Source organism: Gossypium arboreum, chromosome 9 (genome assembly GCF_025698485.1).
Source record: "Gossypium arboreum isolate Shixiya-1 chromosome 9, ASM2569848v2, whole genome shotgun sequence".
Taxonomy (NCBI): domain Eukaryota; kingdom Viridiplantae; phylum Streptophyta; class Magnoliopsida; order Malvales; family Malvaceae; genus Gossypium; species Gossypium arboreum.
The window spans coordinates 78050573-78073383 of NC_069078.1; the positions used below are offsets into that span (position 1 = coordinate 78050573).

A 22811-nucleotide genomic window follows, 5' to 3' on the forward strand; every position below is an offset into this window, starting at 1 on the left:
CATGACTATGATGTTAGGATGATATGTTAATACAATTATGAATGGTGAGAAAGTTACATATTAAAAATGACAAGTTTAAGGCTTGTATTGATGTATGAAAGTTGGTTAATTTGGAATTGGTATGTATTGTTGTGAACTTGTTCCAATAGATGGCATATTGATTTGTATGATGTTAGGGTTGTACAGTGAAAGTTTGAAGCATGTTTGGCGATGATTTTGAACAAGTTTCTAATGTGCTTCTAGGCACTAAATGCATAGGTTGAGGATTTGGGCATGAAAGGAACCAAAATAAAGGATTTTGACATATTTAGCATTAAGATATTGATACGTAAGATGAGGTATTGGTGTATTACGTTTTCAGTCAAAATTTTGCAAAGTAGAATGCTAAAATGGTATCGATACCAAAAGAAAGTATCAGTACCTAAAGGAAAGTATCAGTACTTCAAACCTAGTATTGATACTTTTTTTCTATTTAAATTGATTTTTTCGAAACATTGAAGCTTAAAATGGTATCTGTACCTAGCAAGGGTAACTTGATCTGGAAATTTGGAAAACCTTACAATTTGGTCCTATTTTGTGCTTGGGTCATTGAAAGAGATTTCGTAAGCTCGATTAAGACTTGAATTTGATTGTGTATCATAATATCTAGGTGTTTATGGCGTGATTGAATATTTGAATTATTTATTTATGGTATACTTGATCTAATATTTTTAAAATGTTACAAAAAGGTCCCTAGTTGATATTGTGTTAACTTTAAAGCATTCGTATGCTTGCATAAGACCCAAGAAAGAATGTTCATTGATATTGAATGTTGTATTATTGTTGATTGCATGATTGATGATGTGAAATGGTGATTTTATTGTGAATTTGTTAGTAGTTGCTCCAACAACGATTGTAGCATCCTGTAGTTTGAACTGGTGATTGCGCCGGGCAAAGGTTGTTACAACCCAAGTTTTCATAAACTTAAGATAAAAAAAAGTAAAAACTAAAAAACTAAAAAGACACAATTTGTCACAAACTCGAGAAATATCCCTAGTGGGAGGAACTAAAGGGAAACCTTAGGCAAACCTTATTATTCTAAACTCCTTTTGCTAGAAAAATGTAACGCCCCAATTTTCGGGAATTCTGTGAATGTTGACAAAATTTCATGCTTTGTTTTGTCATTTGTGAGTGAAATTATGAAATAGGACCTATGTGAAAATGTTTGAAAATGATATAGGCTAAATTGAAGTGGCCAAATAAATAGGAGTGCAAAATAGGAGGTTTTGCATGACAAACCTCCCATTTTACATGAAGTGGCCAACCATCATGTTGTTGTAGACAAAATGTACACTTGATATCCATAATTTATGGTACAAATTGATACAAATTGATAATAGGTTAGGTAAATGTTCCATGATAATGGGTTAGGCAAATGTTTCATGATAATATGTTAGGTAAATGTTCCATGATAATGGGTTAGGTAAATGTTTCATGATAATGGGTTAGGTAAATGTTTCATGATAAGAATATCATGTCTTTTGTATTAAAGAATTAAATGGATGAAATATGAAGTTTTATTAAAAGAAAAAGGGGTGAAAAGAACAAAGTTTTGTCCATCTTTGTTCATCATAGCTGAAAGTTAGAGAAGAGAAAGGAGAGGAGAAAGCTCTTGAGTATTCGGTCATTAGGAGGAGGAAAATTGAAGGTAAGTTCTTGGTACCTTGCTTCTATTTTGAGGTTCATGAGTTCTTTTTGATTCTACCTTAACTCTTGAAGTATATTTTGATTTTTAGTTGTGTTGTGAGCATTTGGTCATGAATTAAAATGAAGGAAATGGTTGTTGTTTCATGTTCTTTTGATGAAAAATGGAAGATATGTGAAGTTGAGCCAAACAAATGAGCATGCATGTGCCTTAGATGTTAAAGGGAAAAATCAGCTAACATATTGTGCTTTAAAATGATGAAATGGAGATTATACTTAAGTAAAATCATAGATATGAGATGATTTATTGGTGATATACATGTTTAAATAACATGCATGCAAGGTATGTGTGAAAGAGTGATTTGGTAATAAATCTGCTTGGGACAGCAGCAGTAACGTGACTTTGGAAAATCACCATAAATTGTGGGAGATGAATTAGAAGCTGAATAAATTATGTAATTAAAGCTTATTGAGTCTAGTTTCTAATGAAATAAACAAGAACATATTTTGAATTCTGTACAATAAGAAATTTGATTCGTAATGAAGAGTGGTTAGATTAGTCAAACAGTGAAACATGGGAAACTTTGAGAAAATCTGGTATTGATTGGATAAACCAAAATTCTGAAAATTTTATGGATAGAAGATATATGAGTCTATTTTCAGGAAAATTAACGGAACTTGATTTGGAGTTTCGTAGCTCCAGTTATAAATGATTTAGTGACTGTTGCTCGGAAGACAGCTTGCAGTGAAATTATGATTATGTGGTAAACATTGACAAAAATTTGTTAATGGGTTGCTTATTGATTTCTTATAAGCTTACTATGATCTGTAGGTGTGGTTGGCCGAATATTGTAAGGGATAAATACGTAGTTCGTATTTGAATAGTTAGATTAACGTGTTAGTAATCCAATTGTAGGCGTTCGTGTGTGGATCTCGTCAAGATATCGTCGCAAATGTGTGTAACTAACACCTCTTTCTTAGTCTAGATCGGCAAAAGCGAAAAGCCGAAATGCCTAAAAGCGGTATTTTGTAGATTTGCAGTGTCTTGAATGCTCGTGAGGTAAATCGATTAATGTTTTTGGTAAGCTGCAAAATTTGACCGCAAAGTGCATGATTTACGTGCCCTCAATATTTTTGGGCTTAATAGGCCAAAATTGGAATAATGGGCCAACGGACCCAATTCGTAAGAACCCTCGGTATGTGATTCGTTAGTACGTGAAAAGTAGGAATATGCATGAAAAACCCTAAAATAGATAAATTCTGAAATACCTTTAAAAGTGGAAAATTTACGCTTTACCCCTAGTAGATGAATTACCAAATACCCCTAGGTTAAATTGACCTAAATGCATGTTTGATCGTTGTTATTTATCGCATGCCATGTTATTATCGATGCATGGATGGGATATTGACGGAGGAAGTACTGAAAGTGGCTTGTTCACGATGGAGGCTTTGCCTCAATTTATCGTTAAGCGAGCAAAGCAAGGCCGCAATCGTGGAGTGTTGGGCTAGGTGGGTTGAGCTATTCCCACATGGAGTGTATGGCTGGTACGGTGGAGTGTAATGGTTGGTGGGTTGAGTAGTCTCCCAAATGGGCTTGCATATGTTTCTTGATGTTGCATGTAATTTGAAATGGGCCTATGGGCCATCATTGTTATCTGAATAAGGGCTAAGGCCTAGTTTATTGTAATCAAAGGGCTCGCCCAAGACCATCGTTACCCAAATGGGCTTGCATATGTTATTGATGTTGCATGTATTTTGAAATGGGTCTATGGGCCATCTTGTTATCTGAATAAGGGCTAAGGCCCGGTTTATTGTAATTTGAAAAGGGCTCGCCTAGTACCATCTGTTACCTAAATGGGCTTAGGCCCAATAGGCTTGAGTGACTTAGGCTTTGAATGGGTTTTCCTTACACACCGAGTTTCCCAAACTCACCCCTTTTATTTTCATCCACGCAGAAATCCCCAACCATAGTGGGCTTGGAGTGTGAGGGAATTCGGAGTGGCCACCGCTCGAAAGTTTGATTTTCTTCCGTGAACTGGACATCCTTTTAATTACGTTTGAGGTTTTGGGCTTTTAAATGTAATAAGGTGCTTATTTATTTTGATGGTTTTATATGTTTTATTAAGATAGATAATATTTATTTTAACTGTTGAAATTGGATAGCTTTAGGGCGCGTTTTCAAAAACAACAGTTGATTTCAAAATAACACGACAACAAGCAAAGCTTCCGCAATAAAAGTATTTTCCAAAATTAATCACTTTTCCTAAAAATGACTTAATCAAATCGGTTTCCTAGAAATATCCATGACGTTAAAGTGTGGCAATGGCGGTATGCATGTCTAGGATTGGATCCGAAGGGAGCTTGGTACTTAAGCAGTCCGATGGACTCACCACCTCTTTTCCGGTTTCCTACCTGGTGCACAGCTTCCATTCACTTTAACCCTTAATGAATTAATCTTTTGAACGTCAAGTACGATTTTCTGGACTTAGAATGGAAATTTTTTTTAACGTTTTTGATGTGGCATACCGGATCCGGCCATAACTTCTGGGTTGGGTTTGGGGTGCTACATTTAGTGGTATCAGAGCCTAGGTTACAACAACTCGGCTGTGGAATGGGTTTACAAAAACAAAGATTTTTGAAAGCGAAAATTTTATAAAGAATGCGAAAAACTTGATTTTCAAAATTTAGATCTTTAGAAGGTGGCATTCCGAATCTCCGGCTCAAGCCTGTAAGTATTACTCTGAACTCTTCTGAATATTTTTTTAAATTATCTGTCTGTACTGAAACCCTACTAGGACACTCTAGATAGGATGATACTGAAACCATAGGAAAATCTGATAAGAGATTGAAACTGTAGCTAGACTTCGATTCTGCGAAAACAAACTTTGAATTACTGTTTGATTCATAAAACATCTGTAATAAACACTAGAATATTAATTGATGCATAAAAATTCGTAATCAAGATAATACGATATGAGTACAAGAGGCCGTGGATGGAGCCGAGGAAGTGCTCAAGCGAGATCTTCGTCTTCGAGACATATGCCAGCGGTGGATGCACCGGTACCACCGGCAACAGAGGTAGAGTCTCATGACCGGGGTGCCGAGGATGATGCTCTGTCGCAGGCAATGCTTCTTGTTCTGGAAAGGGTTGTCGGGACAAGTTCGGGCAACAGAATTCGAGGATAGATTTCTGAATGACTCCGGGCCAACGAAGCGGAGATCTTTAAGGGTGTGTCTAGTATAGCCTCGAATGTGGCGGAATATTGGTTGGAGGCCACAGAACGGATTATGGACGACTTGGACTACTCTGAGGAGATTGTGAGTGGGGTATCTGTACTAAGTCCCTTGGGTCACTCAATTAGGGTAGACAAACTGTATAGGAATGTACCCTTAGAAACTCAAGGTAAGATTTTCCTTGGAGATCTGATGGAGTTACCATTCGGAGAGTTTGATCTCATTTTGGAAATGGACTGGCTTGTTAAGCATAAAGTGACTCTGGATTGTGCTGTTAAACGAATAGTGTTAAGGACCACGAAGGATGAGGAGGTTATGGTGATAGGTGAGTGAAGGGATTATTTGTCCAATGTGGTGTCGACATTAAGAGCCGAAAAGTGGATTTGGAAAGGTTGTGAGGTCTATTTGGCATTTGTAAATCAGTTAGAAGAGGAGGGACTGACAGTGGATAAGGTTAGGACCGTAAAGGAGTTCCAAGATGTTTTTCCGGAGGAGCTTCTAGGGTTGCCTACGAATCGAGAAGTTGAGTTTGGAATAGACTTGTTGCCTGGAATGGCGCCTGTGTCAATCACACCGTATAGGATGGCACTGAAGGAGTTAGTAGAGTTAAATGCTCAAATTCAAGAGTTGTTGGATAGGGGCTTTATTAGGCCAAGCGTGTCTTCATGGGGAGCACCGGTGCTATTCGTGAAGAAGAAGGATGGTACAATGCGGATGTGCATTGATTATCGCCAGTTGAACAAACTGATAATTAAGAATAAGTATCCACTGCCAAGGATTGACGAGCTATTCGACTAGCTTAGAGGAGCTTCTGTATTTTCTAAGATCGACCTTCGATCCGGTTATCATCGCTAAGGGTTAAGGAGTCGATATCCATAAGACGGCATTCGTGACTCGGTATGGTCATTACGAGTTTTTGGTTATGCCATTTGACCGATTTAACGCCTGCAGCGCTTATGGATCGATAAATCATGTGTTCCAACCATTTTTAGATCAATTTGTAGTCGTCTTTATTGACGATATCCTGGTATATTCTGAAACTAAAACGAAACATGATGAGCATCTCCGTGTAGTGCTGTAAGTATTAAGGGAGAAGAAACTCTTTGCGAAGTTCAGCAAGTGTGAATTTTGGTTGAGGGAGGTAACTTTCTTAGGACATGTGGTCTCTACTGAGGGGATTAAAGTGGACCCTCAGAAAATTGAAGCAATTTTGGAATTGAAGCCGCTTAGGCCAGTGTCGGACATATGGAGTTTTCTAGGACTGGCAGGATATTACAGAAGGTTTGTGGAAGGTTTTTTTCTGTGATGGCAGCACCTCTGACAAAACTCATAAGAAAAGGAGTTGAAGAAAGTTCTGACTGAAGCACCTGTGTTGATTCAGCCGAAGTCAGGGAATGATTTTACTGTGTACAGTGACGCATCACACGTAGGTTTGGGCTGCGTGTTAATGCAAGAGGGTAAGGTGGTTGCATATGCATCACGATAGCTTAAGCCTTATGAGGGAAACTATTTGACTCATGATTTAGAGTTGGCAGCAGTGATATTTGCACTTAAGATTTGGAGACATTACTTGTACGGAGAAAGGTGTATTATATACATTGACCATAAGAGTCTTAAGTATTTGTTGACTTAGAAGGAGCTGAACCTTAGGCAAAGGAGATAGATTGAGTTGCTTAAGGATTATGACTGTTCGATCGAGTATCACCCAAGCAAGGCTAATGTGGTAGCCGATGCTCTAAGTCGTAGAGCTATATCTGATCTGAGAGCAATGTTTGCTCGTCTGAGTCTGTATGATGATGGAAGTCTGGTGGCTGAGTTACAAGTGAGGCCAACCTGGTTGGATCAGATTAAGGAAAAACAGTTGAACGATGAGTCTTTGGTCGCTCGTTTTCAACAAAGTTAAGAAAGGGAAACTTCGAGTTTGGGAGCCGAAGAGACGATGCAACAAAGCAATACCCTCATCTGTTTGATTAGGTAAATTTCGAGGACGAAATTTCTTTAAGGAGGGTAGAGTTGTAACGCCCCAATTTTCGGGAATTCTGTGAATGTTGACAAAATTTCATGCTTTGATTTTGTCATTTGTGAGTGAAATTATGAAATAGGACCTATGTGAAAATGTTTGAAAATGATATAGGCTAAATTGAAGTGGCCAAATAAATAGGAGTGCAAAATAGGAGGATTTGCGTGACAAACCTCCCATTTTACATGAAGTGGCCAACCATCATGTTGTTGTAGACAAAATGTACACTTGATATCCATAATTTATGGTACAAATTGATACAAATTGATAATAGGTTAGGTAAATGTTCCATGATAATGGGTTAGGTAAATGTTTCATGATAATATGTTAGGTAAATGTTCCATGATAATGGGTTAGGTAAATGTTTCATGATAATGGGTTAGGTAAATGTTTCATGATAAGAATATCATGTCTTTTGTATTAAAGAATTAAATGGATGAAATATGAAGTTTTATTAAAAGAAAAGGGTGAAAAGAACAAAGTTTTGTCCATCTTTGTTCATCATAGCTGAAAGTTAGAGAAGAGAAAGGAGAGGAGAAAGCTCTTGAGTATTCGGTCATTAGGAGGAGGAAAATTGAAGGTAAGTTCTTGGTACCTTGCTTCTATTTTGAGGTTCATGAGTTCTTTTGATTCTACCTTAACTCTTGAAGTATATTTTGATTTTTAGTTGTGTTGTGAGCATTTGGTCATGAATTAAAATGAAGGAAATGGTTGTTGTTTCATGTTCTTTTGATGAAAAATGGAAGATATGTGAAGTTGAGCCAAACAAATGAGCATGCATGTGCCTTAGATGTTAAAGGAAAAATCAGCTAACATATTGTGCTTTAAAATGATGAAATGGAGATTATACTTAAGTAAAATCATAGATATGAGATGATTGATTGGTGATATACATGTTTAAATAACATGCATGCAAGGTATGTGTGAAAGAGTGATTTGGTAATAAATCTGCTTGGGACAGCAGCAGTAATGTGACTTTGGAAAATCACCATAAATTGTGGGAGATGAATTAGAAGCTGAATAAATTATGTAATTAAAGCTTATTGAGTCTAGTTTCTAATGAAATAAACAAGAACATATTTTGAATTTTGTACAATGAGAAATTTGATTCGTAATGAAGAGTGGTTAGATTAGTCAAACAGTGAAACATGGGAAACTTTGAGAAAATCTGGTATTGATTGGATAAACCAAAAATTCTGAAAATTTTATGGATAGAAGATATATGAGTTTATTTTCAGGGAAAATTAACGGAACTTGATTTGGAGTTTCGTAGCTCCAGTTATAAATGATTTAGTGACTGTTGCTCGTGGAGACAGCTTGCAGTGAAATTATGATTATGTGGTAAACATTGACAAAAATTTGTTAATGGGTTGCTTATTGATTTCTTATAAGCTTACTATGATCTGTAGGTGTGGTTGGCGAATATTGTAAGGGATAAATACGTAGTTCGTATTTGAATAGTTAGATTAACGTGTTAGTAATCCAATTGTAGGCGGTTAGGTGTGTAGATCTCACAAGATATCGTCGCAAGCAGTGTGTAACTAACACCCTCTTTCTTAGTCTAGATCGGCAAAAGCCGAAAAGCCAAATGCCTAAAAGCGGTATTTTGTAGATTTGCGAGTGTGCGAATGCTCGTGAGGTAAATCGATTAATGTTTTTGGTAAGCTGCAAAATTTGGATGCAAAGTGCATGATTTACGTGCCCTCAATATTTTTGGGCTTAATAGGCCAAAATTGGAATAATGGGCCAACGGACCCAATTCGTAAGAACCCTCGACGTGTTTACGTTAGTACGTGAAAAGTAGGAATATGCATGAAAAACCCTAAAATAGATAAATTACTGAAATACCTTTAAAAGTGGAAAATTTACGCTTTACCCTAGTAGATGAATTACCAAAATACCCCTAGGTTAAATTGACCTAAATGCATGTTTGATTGTTGTTATTTATTGCATGCCATGTTATTATCGATGCATGGGATTTGGGATATTGACGGAGGAAGTACTGAAAGTGGCTTGTCCACGTCTTGGAGGCTTTGCCTCAATTTATCGTTAATCGGCAAGCAAGGTCGAATCTGTGGAATGTTGGGCTAGGTGGGTTGAGCTATTCCCCACATGGAGTGTATGGCTGGTACGGGTGGAGTGTAGTGCTTGGTGGGTTGAGTAGTCTCCCCAAATGGGCTTGCATATGTTTACCGATGTTGCATGTATTTTGAAATGGGCCTATGGGCCATATCATTATCTGAATAAGGGCTAAGGCCCGGTTTATTGTAATCTGAAAAGGGCTCTGGCCCAGTACCACTGTTACCCAAATGGGCTTGCATATGTTATTGATGTTGCATGTATTTTGAAATGGGTCTATGGGCCATACTGTTATCTGAATAAGGGGCTAAGGCCCAGTTTATTGTAATTTGAAAAGGGCTCGCCTAGTACCACTTATTACTGAATGGGCTTAGGCCCAATAGGCTTGAGTGACTTAGGCTTTGAATGGGTTTTCCTTACACACCGAGTTTCCCCAAACTCACCCTTTTATTTTCATCCACGCAGAAATCCCCAACCATAGTGGGCTTGAGTCGTGAGGGAATTGAGTGGCCACCCGCTCGAAAGTTTGATTTTCTTCCGTGAACTGGACATCCTTTTAATTACGTTTGAGGTTTTGGGCTTTTAAATGTAATAAGGCCGCTTATTTATTTTTGATGGTTTTTATATGTTTTACTAAGATAGATAATATTTATTTTAACTGTTGAAATTGGATAGCTTTAGGGCGCGTTTTCAAAAACAACAGTTGATTTCAAAATAACACGACAACAAGCAAAGCTTCCGCAATAAAAGTATTTTCCAAAATTAATCACTTTTCCTAAAAATGACTTAATCAAATCAGTTTCCTAGAAATATCCATGACGTTAAAGTGTGGCAATGGCGGTATGCATGTCTAGGATTGGATCCGAAGGGAGCTTGGTACTTAAGCAGTCCGATGGACTCACCACCTCTTTTCCGGTTTCCTATCTGGTGCACAGCTTCTATTCACTTTAACCCTTAATGAATTAATCTTTTGAACGTCAAGTACGATTTTCTGGACTTAGAATGGAAATTTTTTTTTAACGTTTTTGATGTGGCATGTCGGATCCGGCCATAACTTCTGGGCCGGGTTTGGGGTGCTACAAAAAATGAGATGGCCAACAAAGAACATAAGGTGGTGGAAGGAGGGGGGACGAGATGGATCAAGAGAACTAAGAAAAAAAGGTAGAGGAATAGATCATGAAAAAAGAGGGGGGATGAGTGCCGCTTGCGATGAGTCAATGCCAATGGCAATACCAAAGGCACAAATGTGACCTATATCAAGATGATTATCTTTCACAAATTCTCGTTGACCAACATAAAATTATTTTTAACATGATCTAATGAGATTGATTATTTTCAACACTCAAATAAAAAAATGAACTTCTACAAGAACTCCCTTTTATTTGATTGATTGGCACTATAAAATGGGTCACTTTAAAGTCATTCATCACAATATTCACAAATTAACAGGATCTAAAAATTTTCTACAAAATTCTCTAAAGAAATTTTGACAAACGTCATATACGTTCTAAAAAAAATCGTTTTTCAATCCAGTTCAACTGAAGAGAGAAGCCAAAATACATTTCTAAAGAAAGTAATAGTTTGATCAAATTCAACTGAAGAAATAAGCACGAACCCATTTTCAAAATCTAATCTAGAAATCCTTAATGCAGATTCAACCATCAAAAATCAAGTCTAAACAAATTTTAGATCGAAGCTCCATAAAAAATAAGAGTCTACTGAAAATTGTCTGTAATAAAAAAAAATCCAAATGTTGTAACTATATATCAAAGTTAATAATAAAATTTGAATTCAACTTTTCAAATAAATTTTTTACTCAAATTTATAATGAAACTCATCCACTCTTTTCAAGAACTGATGTTGATGCATTCAAAACAACTTAAGAAAACAACCACAAAGGCGTAATTAACACTCTTCACCATTTCCCAATGAGAGAAGGACAACTCTAACTAAAGCACTTAAGCAGAATTTAAATAAGAGAAAAGATTGTATGAAGCAAGGGCATTATGCCATCATGTATAATTTCTCAATTATTGAATGGCATTTCAACAATTTTTTCTATGTCATTGATACATAATTTTGATAATTTTTTTAATTGAAACCTTAAACCTTGAACCCCAAACTCGAAACCCGAAACCCTGAACCTTAAACTAAAAGGTTGAATTCTGGGTTAAAGGTTCGAGGTTCGATTTCGGGTTAAAAAAATTATCAAAATTACATATCAATGACATGAATTTTTTTTTTTGAAATATCATTAAATAATTGAAAAGAGATACAAGATAAATGTAGCATTCTTGTGCATTCAATCTTTCCTCGAGAAGAAATAGTAACTTTTAAGAAAAAACAGACACCGTAGTTTCAACAAATAGGAAAAAAGAAACAGAACGAAGCCCTCAATACAACGAATATCTGTTGCCATAAAAGAAGAACTAAAGACCCCAAAGCTTTTAGAAACTAAGGGTGGGTTTGGATAGACGATTGGGTACGATGCGGTGTGTTTAGCTTATTTTTTGTCTCATGCTACGGTATCGCTACAAAATCTAATCTCACCGCTATCGCTATTTTTATACTAACTGCAAGTAAACGCACCACCCATCCAAAATCACACTAAAACTCAAAACAAGATTGTAGAAACCTTCCTATTATAAAAATGAAAATAAAAGAAAAAACCTAATATTTAATACTTACTGTAGCGACGTAAAAATTTTAGCTTTGGTCGCTAATTGTGGCGATTTATTAAACATTTGAAAATCGACTTTTGGTTTTATAAAAAGAAGGAGTCGCCACCGATCCTTTTTCTAGGTGTGATCGGACACCTAATAAATCATTTTTAAAACAAAAAGAAGGCTGAGTTTAGGTCTACATTAAAATCTAGAGAAAAAGTAGGATTCGGGAGTCGGTTACGTGCGAGGAAGGTATTAGCACCCTCGCGACGCCCAAAATTGGTATCTTGTAAAACACGTGTTGTCTTGATTTTCAAAAATACGAGTTTAATGTAAGATTTAATCGTGATCCGATTGAAACACAAGAATTTTCAATTTTTTTGAACTTTGAGAAGGATATACCGTCTTAACACGAGTCGACAAAATCCATCCAACATAGTGATGAAATTCGATGACTTAATGTTAAATCGGTACATTGCCTCGATTATTAAAATTAATTAAACAAAAATATGATTTTCGAGGTAATGCAAAGCAAACTGATATGGAATAAAAATAAACAAGAGAGTCGGAAATATATTGAAGCAAAAAAAAAAATATGACAACAATATTAAAAGAAAATAATAATGGTGCATGCGAGATTAAATGTAATAATAGTATCAAATATGGGAAAACAATGAATACACATACATAAAAATGATATTAAGAACATGTACATCAAAACACATATATATAGGTGATAATAGTGTTAAAGATATACTATATATAACATTTGAATATATACTTGAGATAGTAAAAACATAACTTGTAATGTTAAAATATATACGTAATATTTACATATATATAAAATAAATATTGAAAATACATACACATAAGAAATATATACACCAATACGTATAATAATATTATAAAAAGAAAATAATACAAAATATTGAAATGAAATAATGAAAGCTACTATGTATACATATACACATATATAATGAAATATATAATAGTATTAATAACAATAATAAGCATCATATAAAAAAACATATATGAAATAGCATGAGAACATACTCATGAATTAGTATATAAAACTAACTAATAGAGTATATACATATGATATATTAAAAAGTGTATGTACGATATATAAAAGAATGTATGCATGCAAATATATATACATAAGATGATATAGAAATATGTACATGGAATGAAAGATGTTTACATAATAGTACTAAATATAGGTACTAATATATATATATATATATATATATATATACATACATAATATAGTTAAAATGAACATATACAACGTATATTAGAAATATTAATAACAGAAAAATATATTATATACATATGCTAACGATGCTACATAAATATGTACCTATATGCATTAAAAATCTATATATATAATGGACATGTACTAATAATGATAATAAGAGTAATAATAATATATACATGATATACACATAAATACAAGGTTTAAAAGGCATGTATATTCGTAATATATATAAAAATATGTATATAATATAATATTAAAATATTTACATAATATGTATACACACATAATAAAAAAACATACTAATATTAACAACAATACTAATATTACATAAAGATACACCTATATATATTAGAGATATATACATATATAATGAAATACATAAATAATACGATATTAAAAATGTATACATGATATGTATAATAAAATAATAATATACATAATGTAAGAATATAAGAGTATTAAAATATAAATAAAAATAGTGAAGAAACGAGTAAAGATAATATACATAAGAATAAGAAAATATTATAATAAATACTAAAAATATCTATATATATACATATATAAGCATGTATAATGACGAAAAAATAATAATAATAGTGAAAATTATAGATATAATAATAATAGAAATGATAATACCATATGAAAAGTATATATACATACACATATACTAAAATACATACTAACATTAATAATAAATATAATATTATAATACTAATAATGATAACATGAAATCAAAGTAACTAAAAAGCACTATATATAAGTATATACATATGCATATGTAAGGAAAATATATACTTAATATATAAAAATAACAATATTAAGTATCAATAATATAATGATAATAGAGAAATTAAAATTACAAATTTTATTTGAGAGCAAAAACGACAAAAAAGGACGAAATTGATATCAAAATAGAATTTTTGGGGCGAAATTAGAAATAAAATAGGACACGAGGCCAAATTGCAACGCGCGCATGACTTAGAGGGACCAAGAGCACAATATTCCCAATTATTAAGACGCTGCGCAGTGAAGGGGCCAATTTATAAAACAGATTAAATTTCAGGGCCAATTTATAAATAAATATAAACTACATTGTAGAACACTTAAAAAGCGGAAGGGTCATTCGCGCAATTAGACCTTTCCGCAAAAACACGCAGATCCTAGCCCCAATGGGTCGGGTAATCGGATCACCCCCAAAACGATGCCGTTTTGGGCGCGTTTGAGGGTCTTTCAAAACGACGTCGTTTTCTTATTTTATAAAAGTAAAAAAAAATTCTAAAAATTTCATTTTTCTTCTTGTTTCAGAAAAAAAAGAAAGGGGCTCTCTCTCTTTTCTCTCTTGCTCCAAGACCTCTGGTCGCCGGGCCTATCACCGTCCGCCGTGCCTGCCACCGTCGCCAAAGGTAATTTTTCTTCTTTTTTTTTTGTATTTACTATATATATTTAAGTAGATCGATAGATTCAAAAAAAAATAAAAATAAAAGTAAAGGAATAAAAGAAAATAAGATCACCTCAAGTTTTCGGATTTTTGACTTTTGATTCTCTGGTTCGTGTTATACTCATGTTCTTTTCTTATATTTTCTCTGATTCACTGCTTCCATGTATGTATTGAAATTGTTTCTTTTCATTCCTTCCAGATCCGAACCCACAAACCTTTTTCCATTCGGCTTTTATAGCCTTATTTACAAGTTATTTTCTATTATTATCTGTCTTTTCGTTTCACTGGTTGCAGGTGCAAGTTGTTGGAGAGGTGGTGGAGACTTGACCGGTGGAGCAGCGCTGGTCAGATGGCAGAGGCAAGTGGGGAGTGGTTGCGGCTAGGGAGTAGGTTAGGGTTAGCTTTAGGGTTTCTTTTTCTTTTTCTAATTTGGGCTTGTATGTGGGGTTTGGGTATTAGGTTGGTATTGGGCCGAGGGTGGATTAAATGGTTTAAGGGGTTTGGGTTGTAAAAAGGTTAAATGATATTGGTTTTGCTGTATTGGGCTATAAATGGGTAGTTAGGTTTAATTGTAATGCAATTGGGCTTTGTGGGTCAAATTAGATTATGGGTTAGTTGGTATATAGGTGGGTTATTTTGTATTCGGGCTTTGTGTGATGTGAATTGGCCCAAAATTGGCTTATAACACTTACACTATAGAGTAAATTTTATTCTCATTACTCTAATTTTGAGAAACATTTTATTTAAATTATTTGAGTTCATTTATGTCTAAAAGTTTGAACGAATTTGATGATATGTCCCTTTTGCCTTTTCTTAGGTTGGTCTTGAAGTGAAATTTCATAAAAATCATACATAATTATTTAAGCTTAGTTTGAATTACCATTCTCAAATTTTGGATAAATTCATTAATATTTACAAATATTTATCTTCAACCTATTTAAATTTATTTATATTATTTAAAAACATATTTATTTTTATTTAACATTTAAAAATTATATATCAATGCATTATGTATTTTTTTATTTTATTAAATTTCTAATAATAAACATCTTTTTAAAGAAAAATATCAACAACTTAACCTATATTTTAATATTTACATTATAGTTAGCTTATTTAATTTTTGTATAATATAAATTACATAATATATATAATATATCTTATTATAAACTTAAAATGAGCTTTGAATGTAACATTATTAAGAGAAACAAACATAAATCTTGAACATGAATTGTAAAAATAAACATGAAATATCCAAAAAATAAGCTGAGTTGAGATCGAGCACTAAATATTGGAACTTGAACCCAACTCACATTTTAAGCCAACTTAACTGAAACTCATTTTCAGGCCTAATAATTTTTTTTCGAACTTTCTTAAATTTCAGACAAATAACACAACCCTTAAACAAAGTATAATATAAAGTATATATTCAATAAATTAAAATCAAACTAAAGGATTAATAATAATTTAAATTAGAAAGATAAAAATGCTAATAACGAGGATATGCAAGCATTCTTAGAACATTGATATAGTCAGTTTCTGTAACGCCCCAATTTTCGGGAATCCTGTGACTGTTGGCACAGGTTTAATTATGTTAGTGGGCCTCTAGAAGGCCCAAGTTTAAGATAGAACCCGACAATTTTAGTTAATTTTTGTTCCATAAGAAAAAAGGGGTGAAATTATGACATAGGACCTATGTGAAAATGTTTGAAAATGCTATAGGCTAAATTGAAGTGGCCAAATAAATAGGAGTGCAAAATAGGAGGATTTGCATGACAAACCTCCCATTTTACATGAAGTGGCCAGCCATCATGTTGTTATAGACAAAATGTACACTTGATATCCATAATTTATGGTACAAATTGATACAAATTGATAATAGGTTAGGTAAATGTTCCTTGATAATAGGTTAGGTAAATGTTCCATGATAATGGGTTAGGTAAATGTTTCATGATAATAGGTTAGGTAAATGTTCCATGATAATGGGTTAGGTAAATGTTTCATGATAATGGGTTAGGTAAATGTTTCATGATAAGAATTTCATGTCTTTTGTATTAAAGAATTAAATGGATGAAATATGAAGTTTTATTAAAAGAAAAAGGGGTGAAAAGAGCAAAGTTTTGTCCATCTTTGTTCATCATAGCTGAAAGTTAGAGAAGAGAAAGGAGAAGAGAAAGCTCTTGAGTATTTGGTCATTAGGAGGAGGAAAATTGAAGGTAAGTTCTTGGTACCTTGCTTCTATTTTGAGGTTCATGAGTTCTTCTTGATTCTACCTTAACTCTTGAAGCATATTTTGATTTTTAGTTGTGTTGTGAGCATTTAGTCATGAATTAAAATGAAGGAAATGGTTGTTGTTTCATGTTCTTTTGATGAAAAATGGAAGATAGGTGAAGTTGAGCCAAACAAATGAGCATGCATGTGCCTTAGATGCTAAAGGGAAAAATCGGCTAACATGTTGTGCTTTAAAATGATGAAATGGAGATTATACTTAAGTAAAATCATAGATATATGATGATTGATTGGTGATATAATGTTTAAATAACAAGCATGCAAGTTAGGTGTGAAAGAGTGATTTGGTAATAAATCTGCTTGGGACAGCAGCAGTAATGTGACTTTGGAAAATCACCATAAATTGTGGGAGATGAATTAGAAGCTGAATAAATTATGTAATTAAAGCTTATTGAGTCTAGTTTCTAATGAAATAAACAAGAACATATTTTGAATTCTGTACAATGAGAAATTTGATTCGTAATGAAGGGTGGTCAGATTAGTCAAACAGTGAAACATGGGAAACTTTGAGAAAAATCTGGTATTGATTGGCTAAACCAAAAATTCTGAAAATTTTATGGATAGAAGATATATGAGTTTATTTTCAGGGAAAATTAACGACACTTGATTTGGAGTTTCGTAGCTCCATTTATAAATAATTTAGTGACTGTTGCTCAGGAAGACAGCTTGCAATGAAATTATGATTATGTGGTAAACATTGACAAAAATTTGTTAATGAGTTGCTTATTGATTTCTTATAAGCTTATTATGATCTGTAGGTGTGGTTGGTCAAATATTGTAAGGGGTTAATACGTAGTTTGTATTTGAATAGTTAGATTAACGTGTTAGTAATCCAATTGTAGGTGGTTCGTGTGTGGATCTCACAAGATATCGTCGCAAAATGTGTGTAACTAACACCCTCTTTCTTAGTCTAGATCGGCAAAAGTCGAAAGTCGAAATACCGAAAACCGGTATTTTGTAGATTTATGAAAAGGAATGCTCGTGAGGTAAATCGATTAATGTTTTAGTAAGCTGCAATGTTTGGACCGCAAAGTGCATGATTTACGTGCCCTCGATATTTTTGGGCTTAATGGGCCAAAATTGGAATGATGGGCCAACGGCCTAATTCGGTAAGAACCCTCAGTAGTGATTCTGTTAGTACGTGAAAGGTAGGAATATGCATGAAAAACCCTAAAATAGATAAATTATTGAAATACCTTTAAAAGTGGAAAATTTACGCTTTACCCTAGTAGATGAATTACCAAATACCCTTAGGGTTAAATTGACCTAAATGCATGTTTGATTGTTGTTATTTATCGCATGCCATGTTGTTATTATCTCGATGCATGGAATGGGATATTGACGAAGGAAGTATGAAAGTGGCTTGTCCACGCACTAGAAGCTTTGCCTCAATTTATCGTTAATCGGCGACAAGAATGCCGCAGAATGTGAGTGTTAAATTTGGGTGGGTTGAGCTATTCCCACATAGAGTGTATGGCTGGTACGGTGGAGTGTAGTGCTTGGTGGGTTGAGTAGTCTCCCAAATGGGCTTGCATATGTTTACCGATGTTGCATGTATTTTGAAATGGGCCTATGGGCCATATTGTTATCTGAATAAGGGGCTAAGGCCCGTTTATTGTAATCTAAAAGGGCTCGCCCAATACCATCATTACTGAATGGGCTTAGGCCCAATAGGCTTGAGTGACTTGGACTTTGAATGGGTTTTCCTTACACATCGAGTTTCCCCAAACTCACCCTTTTATTTTCATCCACGCAGAAATCCCCAACCATAGTGGGCTAGGAGTCGTGAGGGAATTCGGAGTGGCCACCGCTCGAAAGTTTGATTTTCTTCGATGAACCGGACATTCTTTTAATTACGTTTGAGGTTTTGGGCTTTTAAATGTAATAAGGCCGCTTATTTATTTTTGATGGTTTTAATATGTATTACTAAGATAGGTAATACTTATTTTAACTGTTGAAATTGGATAGCTTTAGGCGCGTTTTCAAAAACAACAGATTGATTTCAAAATAACACGACAACAAGTAAAGCTTCCGCAATGAAAGTATTTTCCAAAATTAATCACTTTTCCTAAAAATGACTTAATCAAATCGGTTTCTAGAAATATCCATGACGTTAAGGTGTGGCAATGGCGGTATGCATGTCTAGGATTGGATCCGAAGGAGCTTGGTACTTAAGCAATCAGATGGACTCACCACCTCTTTTCCGGTTTCCTACCTGGTGCACAGCTTCCATTCACTTTAACCCTTAATGAATTAATCTTTTGAACATCAAGTATGATTTTCTGTACTTAGAATGGAAAATTTTTTTTAACGTTTTGATGTGGCACGTCGGATCCGACCCTAACGTTTGGGCCGGGTTTGGGGTGCTACAGTTTCTGCTTTGGCTAAAGACAATAACTTAAATTCTATAGAATGTTCTTCAACCACAATGAACTGTAATTGATATGAAAGGGGAACATTGTAATTGTAAATGTGGAAGGATAAACGCGATTTGTAGAGGGCCATAGTTGGCTCTCAGGCTTTAAACAACAGACATTTATAAGCCTCATATAGTCTATGGTTTAATTATTTCAGCAGTACCATTATTGTTCCCTGCATCCACGAGAATGCACTTCATAGCATCAACCAGCTCCTTCATTTGCTCCCTCGAATGCAATGGCGAAGGATAAACGCAAATGCAATCCAGCCATCCGTCGCGGATGGTGTCGAAAATGGCAATGGAAGGGGCGATGCCGTGACCGGAAGCGCACCCCATGTAGTCCTCTACACCAACTAGTTTTTGCTGGTCATTGGACTCATCGATCACGGTGTCTTCGAACACTGATATCAAAGAAATTCTTAAGGATGCAGAGGAAGTCAAGCCAGGGTTTGCCATGGCCCTGCACATCAAGAAATTCAAATCTGCCATGTCTGACAAGTGTTTGTTGCACTTCTTATAGTTCGCAAACGATGTGTATGTTTTCTTTGCCAAGTCCCACAGCTTCTCTCCTCCTTTGATGGCATGCGTGTTTAGAACAGCTGAGTGGTAAAATCCTACAAATTTTCAAGAGTTCCATTGAAGTAAATTACAAATCGAATGCAACTTGGGTGTTCGGTCTTTTGCTCCTAATAAAAAAAGTTGAGGAGCCTTATTGGTTTTCTATTAAACAAATATGGAAAAAGAACCCAAGTACTTGGTATAGGGTCAGCTATGAATTGTCATGTGATGGATTCTCCAGAAACATATAGCAAGGCCAATCTCCAACATAATTATCTATTTCAGGACAAACTTAATAATTGAAGTCCAAGTCTAAACTAGCTTTGATGATATAAATGATGACATAAGATTTCGGTTTTGACAACTCATTTGAATAGGAAGAGTTTCAAGACATTTTTTGGCAATTTGAACTTTGCTTACCGAAATTGAGATTGGAGAGAGGAGGTTGAAGGATGGAGCGGCAATCTGTGAGTGTTACAACTCCATACTTCTTTTTTTGATGATCTGAACAGCATTTAGAATTGTGTGCAGCAATCAGCCCAGCTGCTCCTAATGCACCACACAACTTAATCCCTCTTGCCTTGCAACCCTGAAAATAAGGCCTTCTTTACAAGGCAGCAAATGTTGGGAAATTTTTGTTTAACTTTTAAATTACTTACAGTCAAGATCCTCTCGGTGTCATCAGGGTTGATCAGCAACTTCACTACTTTGGTAGATCTGGAAGACTTTGCATCTTTGAACTTTAAATTTGTGAGCCTGAAAGAATTAACAGAGTAGCCAAGCATGTCGATTCCTCGTGCCAAAACATTTTTCTTGGTTTTCCCCTTAGGAATAAGATCTTCGATCGCCAAACTAACCTCTCCTTTGTTCATCATGGTTTCCTTTTCTTCCCTCTGCGGCGTCGTTTCCTCTTCTTCCCTACCTATTAATGTTAGCAACTCTCGCAGCAATGACACTGCAGTAGTCCTGTCACATGCGGCGGCATGCAGGCGGAGCACTACCACCCACTTTGCACCAGGCAAGGCGTAAACACTGGCGAGTAACACATCATTTTTGGTGCTAAATGAAGGGCTACTCGGCTTATGATCAGAAGCAAGCCAAGAATTTTGGTTAAGTTCGTGTTCAAGAATCAAATGAAGGAGTGTAACGTTCTGGGTTTCTTGGCCGTAAAGATTTTCGAGGATGTTGGAAGTTGCGGAATGGTTAAAGGAGTTGATTTGAATGAAAGGCGAAGGAGGCGTAACGAAGGAGAAAGTGTTGGAAGCAGGGTTGTAATGGAGCCTAGACCTAAGAATGGGGTGGGAATTCTGTAGCTTGTGGAGCGCACTACGGAGGCGTGAAAGGTCGGGGTTTTTGGAAATAAGGAGGGCCAAGACAGCAATGCCAGTGCCATCCAGCACCGCACGGCACCAGCTGTTCTCGGTTCCGCCAACAACTCGGCTACTGGGATGGAGCATTGTGGAGTTGAGAATTGGGGTTGACATGTCATAATGATAAAGTAATGGCAACAGGGGATGAGAGCCAAACCACAGCTTCGTGTGCTTGGTTTCGGTGAGCTTTGAAGTGGGGATATAGAGAGAGAGGAGAGCGATGAAAGAAATAAAAAATAAATGATTTTAAAACATGTTTTTAATAAAATACTATCACAAGCGAAAAGGAATGGTAAATAAGATCAGATAAAAAGTTGGAGACAGTGTTGATAGAATAGTCATTGTGTTAACATTTTCATAAGCACAAAAGAAATAAAAATAAACCATTTTTATGAGCATATACCATTTCCCTTTTTGTTTTCGTTGGAATTAATTTCTAGAAATGGTTAATCCGAATTAAATAATCAACCAAACTATGCTCAAAAAATTTTAATATTCCAATCGAGTTTTGGTAAGATTTTTTAGTCCAAGTGGAATACATTATATTATAAAAATTATATTAATTATATATATATTAAATAATAATTTTATATTTATCCAATAATAATTAAATTTATTATTCAAAACTTAAAAAATTTATCCAACTAAATAATCCGACCTAAAATATAAAATTTTAAAATTATATTTAATACAATACAATATTTATTGTATTTATTTGTATTTTTAATATAATAAAATATTTATTATATTTATGGTAGTGTTTTTTAATATAAATATTTTTAATGTGTTAGAAAACTTTTAGTTTAACATTTTTAGTGCACTTAGTATATTATATTTTTTTATTTTTTATTTTTAAATAAAACTAATTTAGAAATATCAAATATAGGTAAGTTGAATCGATTCAAATTTACTTTTCTTAAATTGAGTCAAGTTTAAAAAATAATAATAATCACCTCTAAATATATCTACACTGATTTTATGGAGCAGAATCTGCCCTCATCCCACCTTGATATATTTATTAAAATGCCTTTTCTATATTTTTAATTATTTTCATATTTTAAAATTATAATTTCTTAATTTTATTGTATTTAATAATATATATTAATTATAATTCAGTGCTTTTAGAAGACTTTATATAATTTTTATTTCATTTTTCAGCAATATAGAAAAATGATTAAGTCATTTGTTGGTATTTTAAAAATCATTTCAATATTTATAAATGGAATTTAAGTGGTGCTTTTTAGAAGAAATTTTTTATTAATTACGAAAATGATTCAACTTAAAAATTATGTACATAAATAATTTAATTTCTGTAGTGTCTATTGGTCCTGTCAGACACATCGATAACACTGACCCCATCATCGACCAATGATTGCATTTAAAAGAAAAAATAAATTTTAATGGTGTCGTCAAATAAATTGACAACACTGAGCTAAAGTGTGATTATATAAAATGTTCAGGGACATGATGAAACAATTAACCTTTAGATTGGTTGAAAAAAAAGGGGTGCGCGTGAGAGTATAGCTGCACCAAATTAAATGCTTTCAACCTCTATTTGCATGTTAAGTCTATCTCTTTTTAAATTAAATTTAAACAGTTCTTAAAAATATAAGAATAACAAAAATAAATCCTTCTCATTTTTTTAAATAATAAACTTAAAAATCATATAAAATTCTTATTTAAATTGAAAATGTTTAAATTTAAATAAACATGAAGAATTTTTTTAGGGATATACTTGAGTAATTTAAATAAGAATTTTATATAGTTTTACAAGTTTATTGTTCTTAAAAAATTAAAAGGACT

At 34.1% G+C, this 22811-nt stretch overlaps 1 protein-coding gene across 1 annotated transcript; it reads right to left on the minus strand.

Moving 5' to 3' along the window:
- Positions 1-19076: 19076 nt before the first annotated feature.
- Positions 19077-21367, minus strand: LOC108455878 (uncharacterized). The gene is made up of 3 exons (XM_017754447.2): positions 20298-21367; positions 20059-20227; positions 19077-19694 (listed from the first exon to the last, which is right to left on the minus strand). The coding sequence occupies exons 1-3, from the start codon at positions 21120-21122 to the stop codon at positions 19216-19218; spliced, it is 1473 nt and encodes a 490-aa protein (XP_017609936.1). The 5' UTR covers positions 21123-21367; the 3' UTR covers positions 19077-19215.
- Positions 21368-22811: the final 1444 nt, after the last annotated feature.

What these genes read in the sequence shown, in the direction of transcription:
- LOC108455878 (XM_017754447.2), bottom strand. Translation starts at nt 21,122, where the DNA reads ATGTCAACCCCAATTCTCAACTCCACAATGCTCCATCCCAGTAGCCGA. An exon ending in ACACCGAGAGGATCTTGACT is followed by an intron (nt 20,228 to 20,297) that starts GTAAGTAATTTA and finishes CCTTATTTTCAG; the next exon opens with GGTTGCAAGGCAAGAGGGAT. An exon ending in TCTCTCCAATCTCAATTTCG is followed by an intron (nt 19,695 to 20,058) that starts GTAAGCAAAGTT and finishes GAAAATTTGTAG; the next exon opens with GATTTTACCACTCAGCTGTT.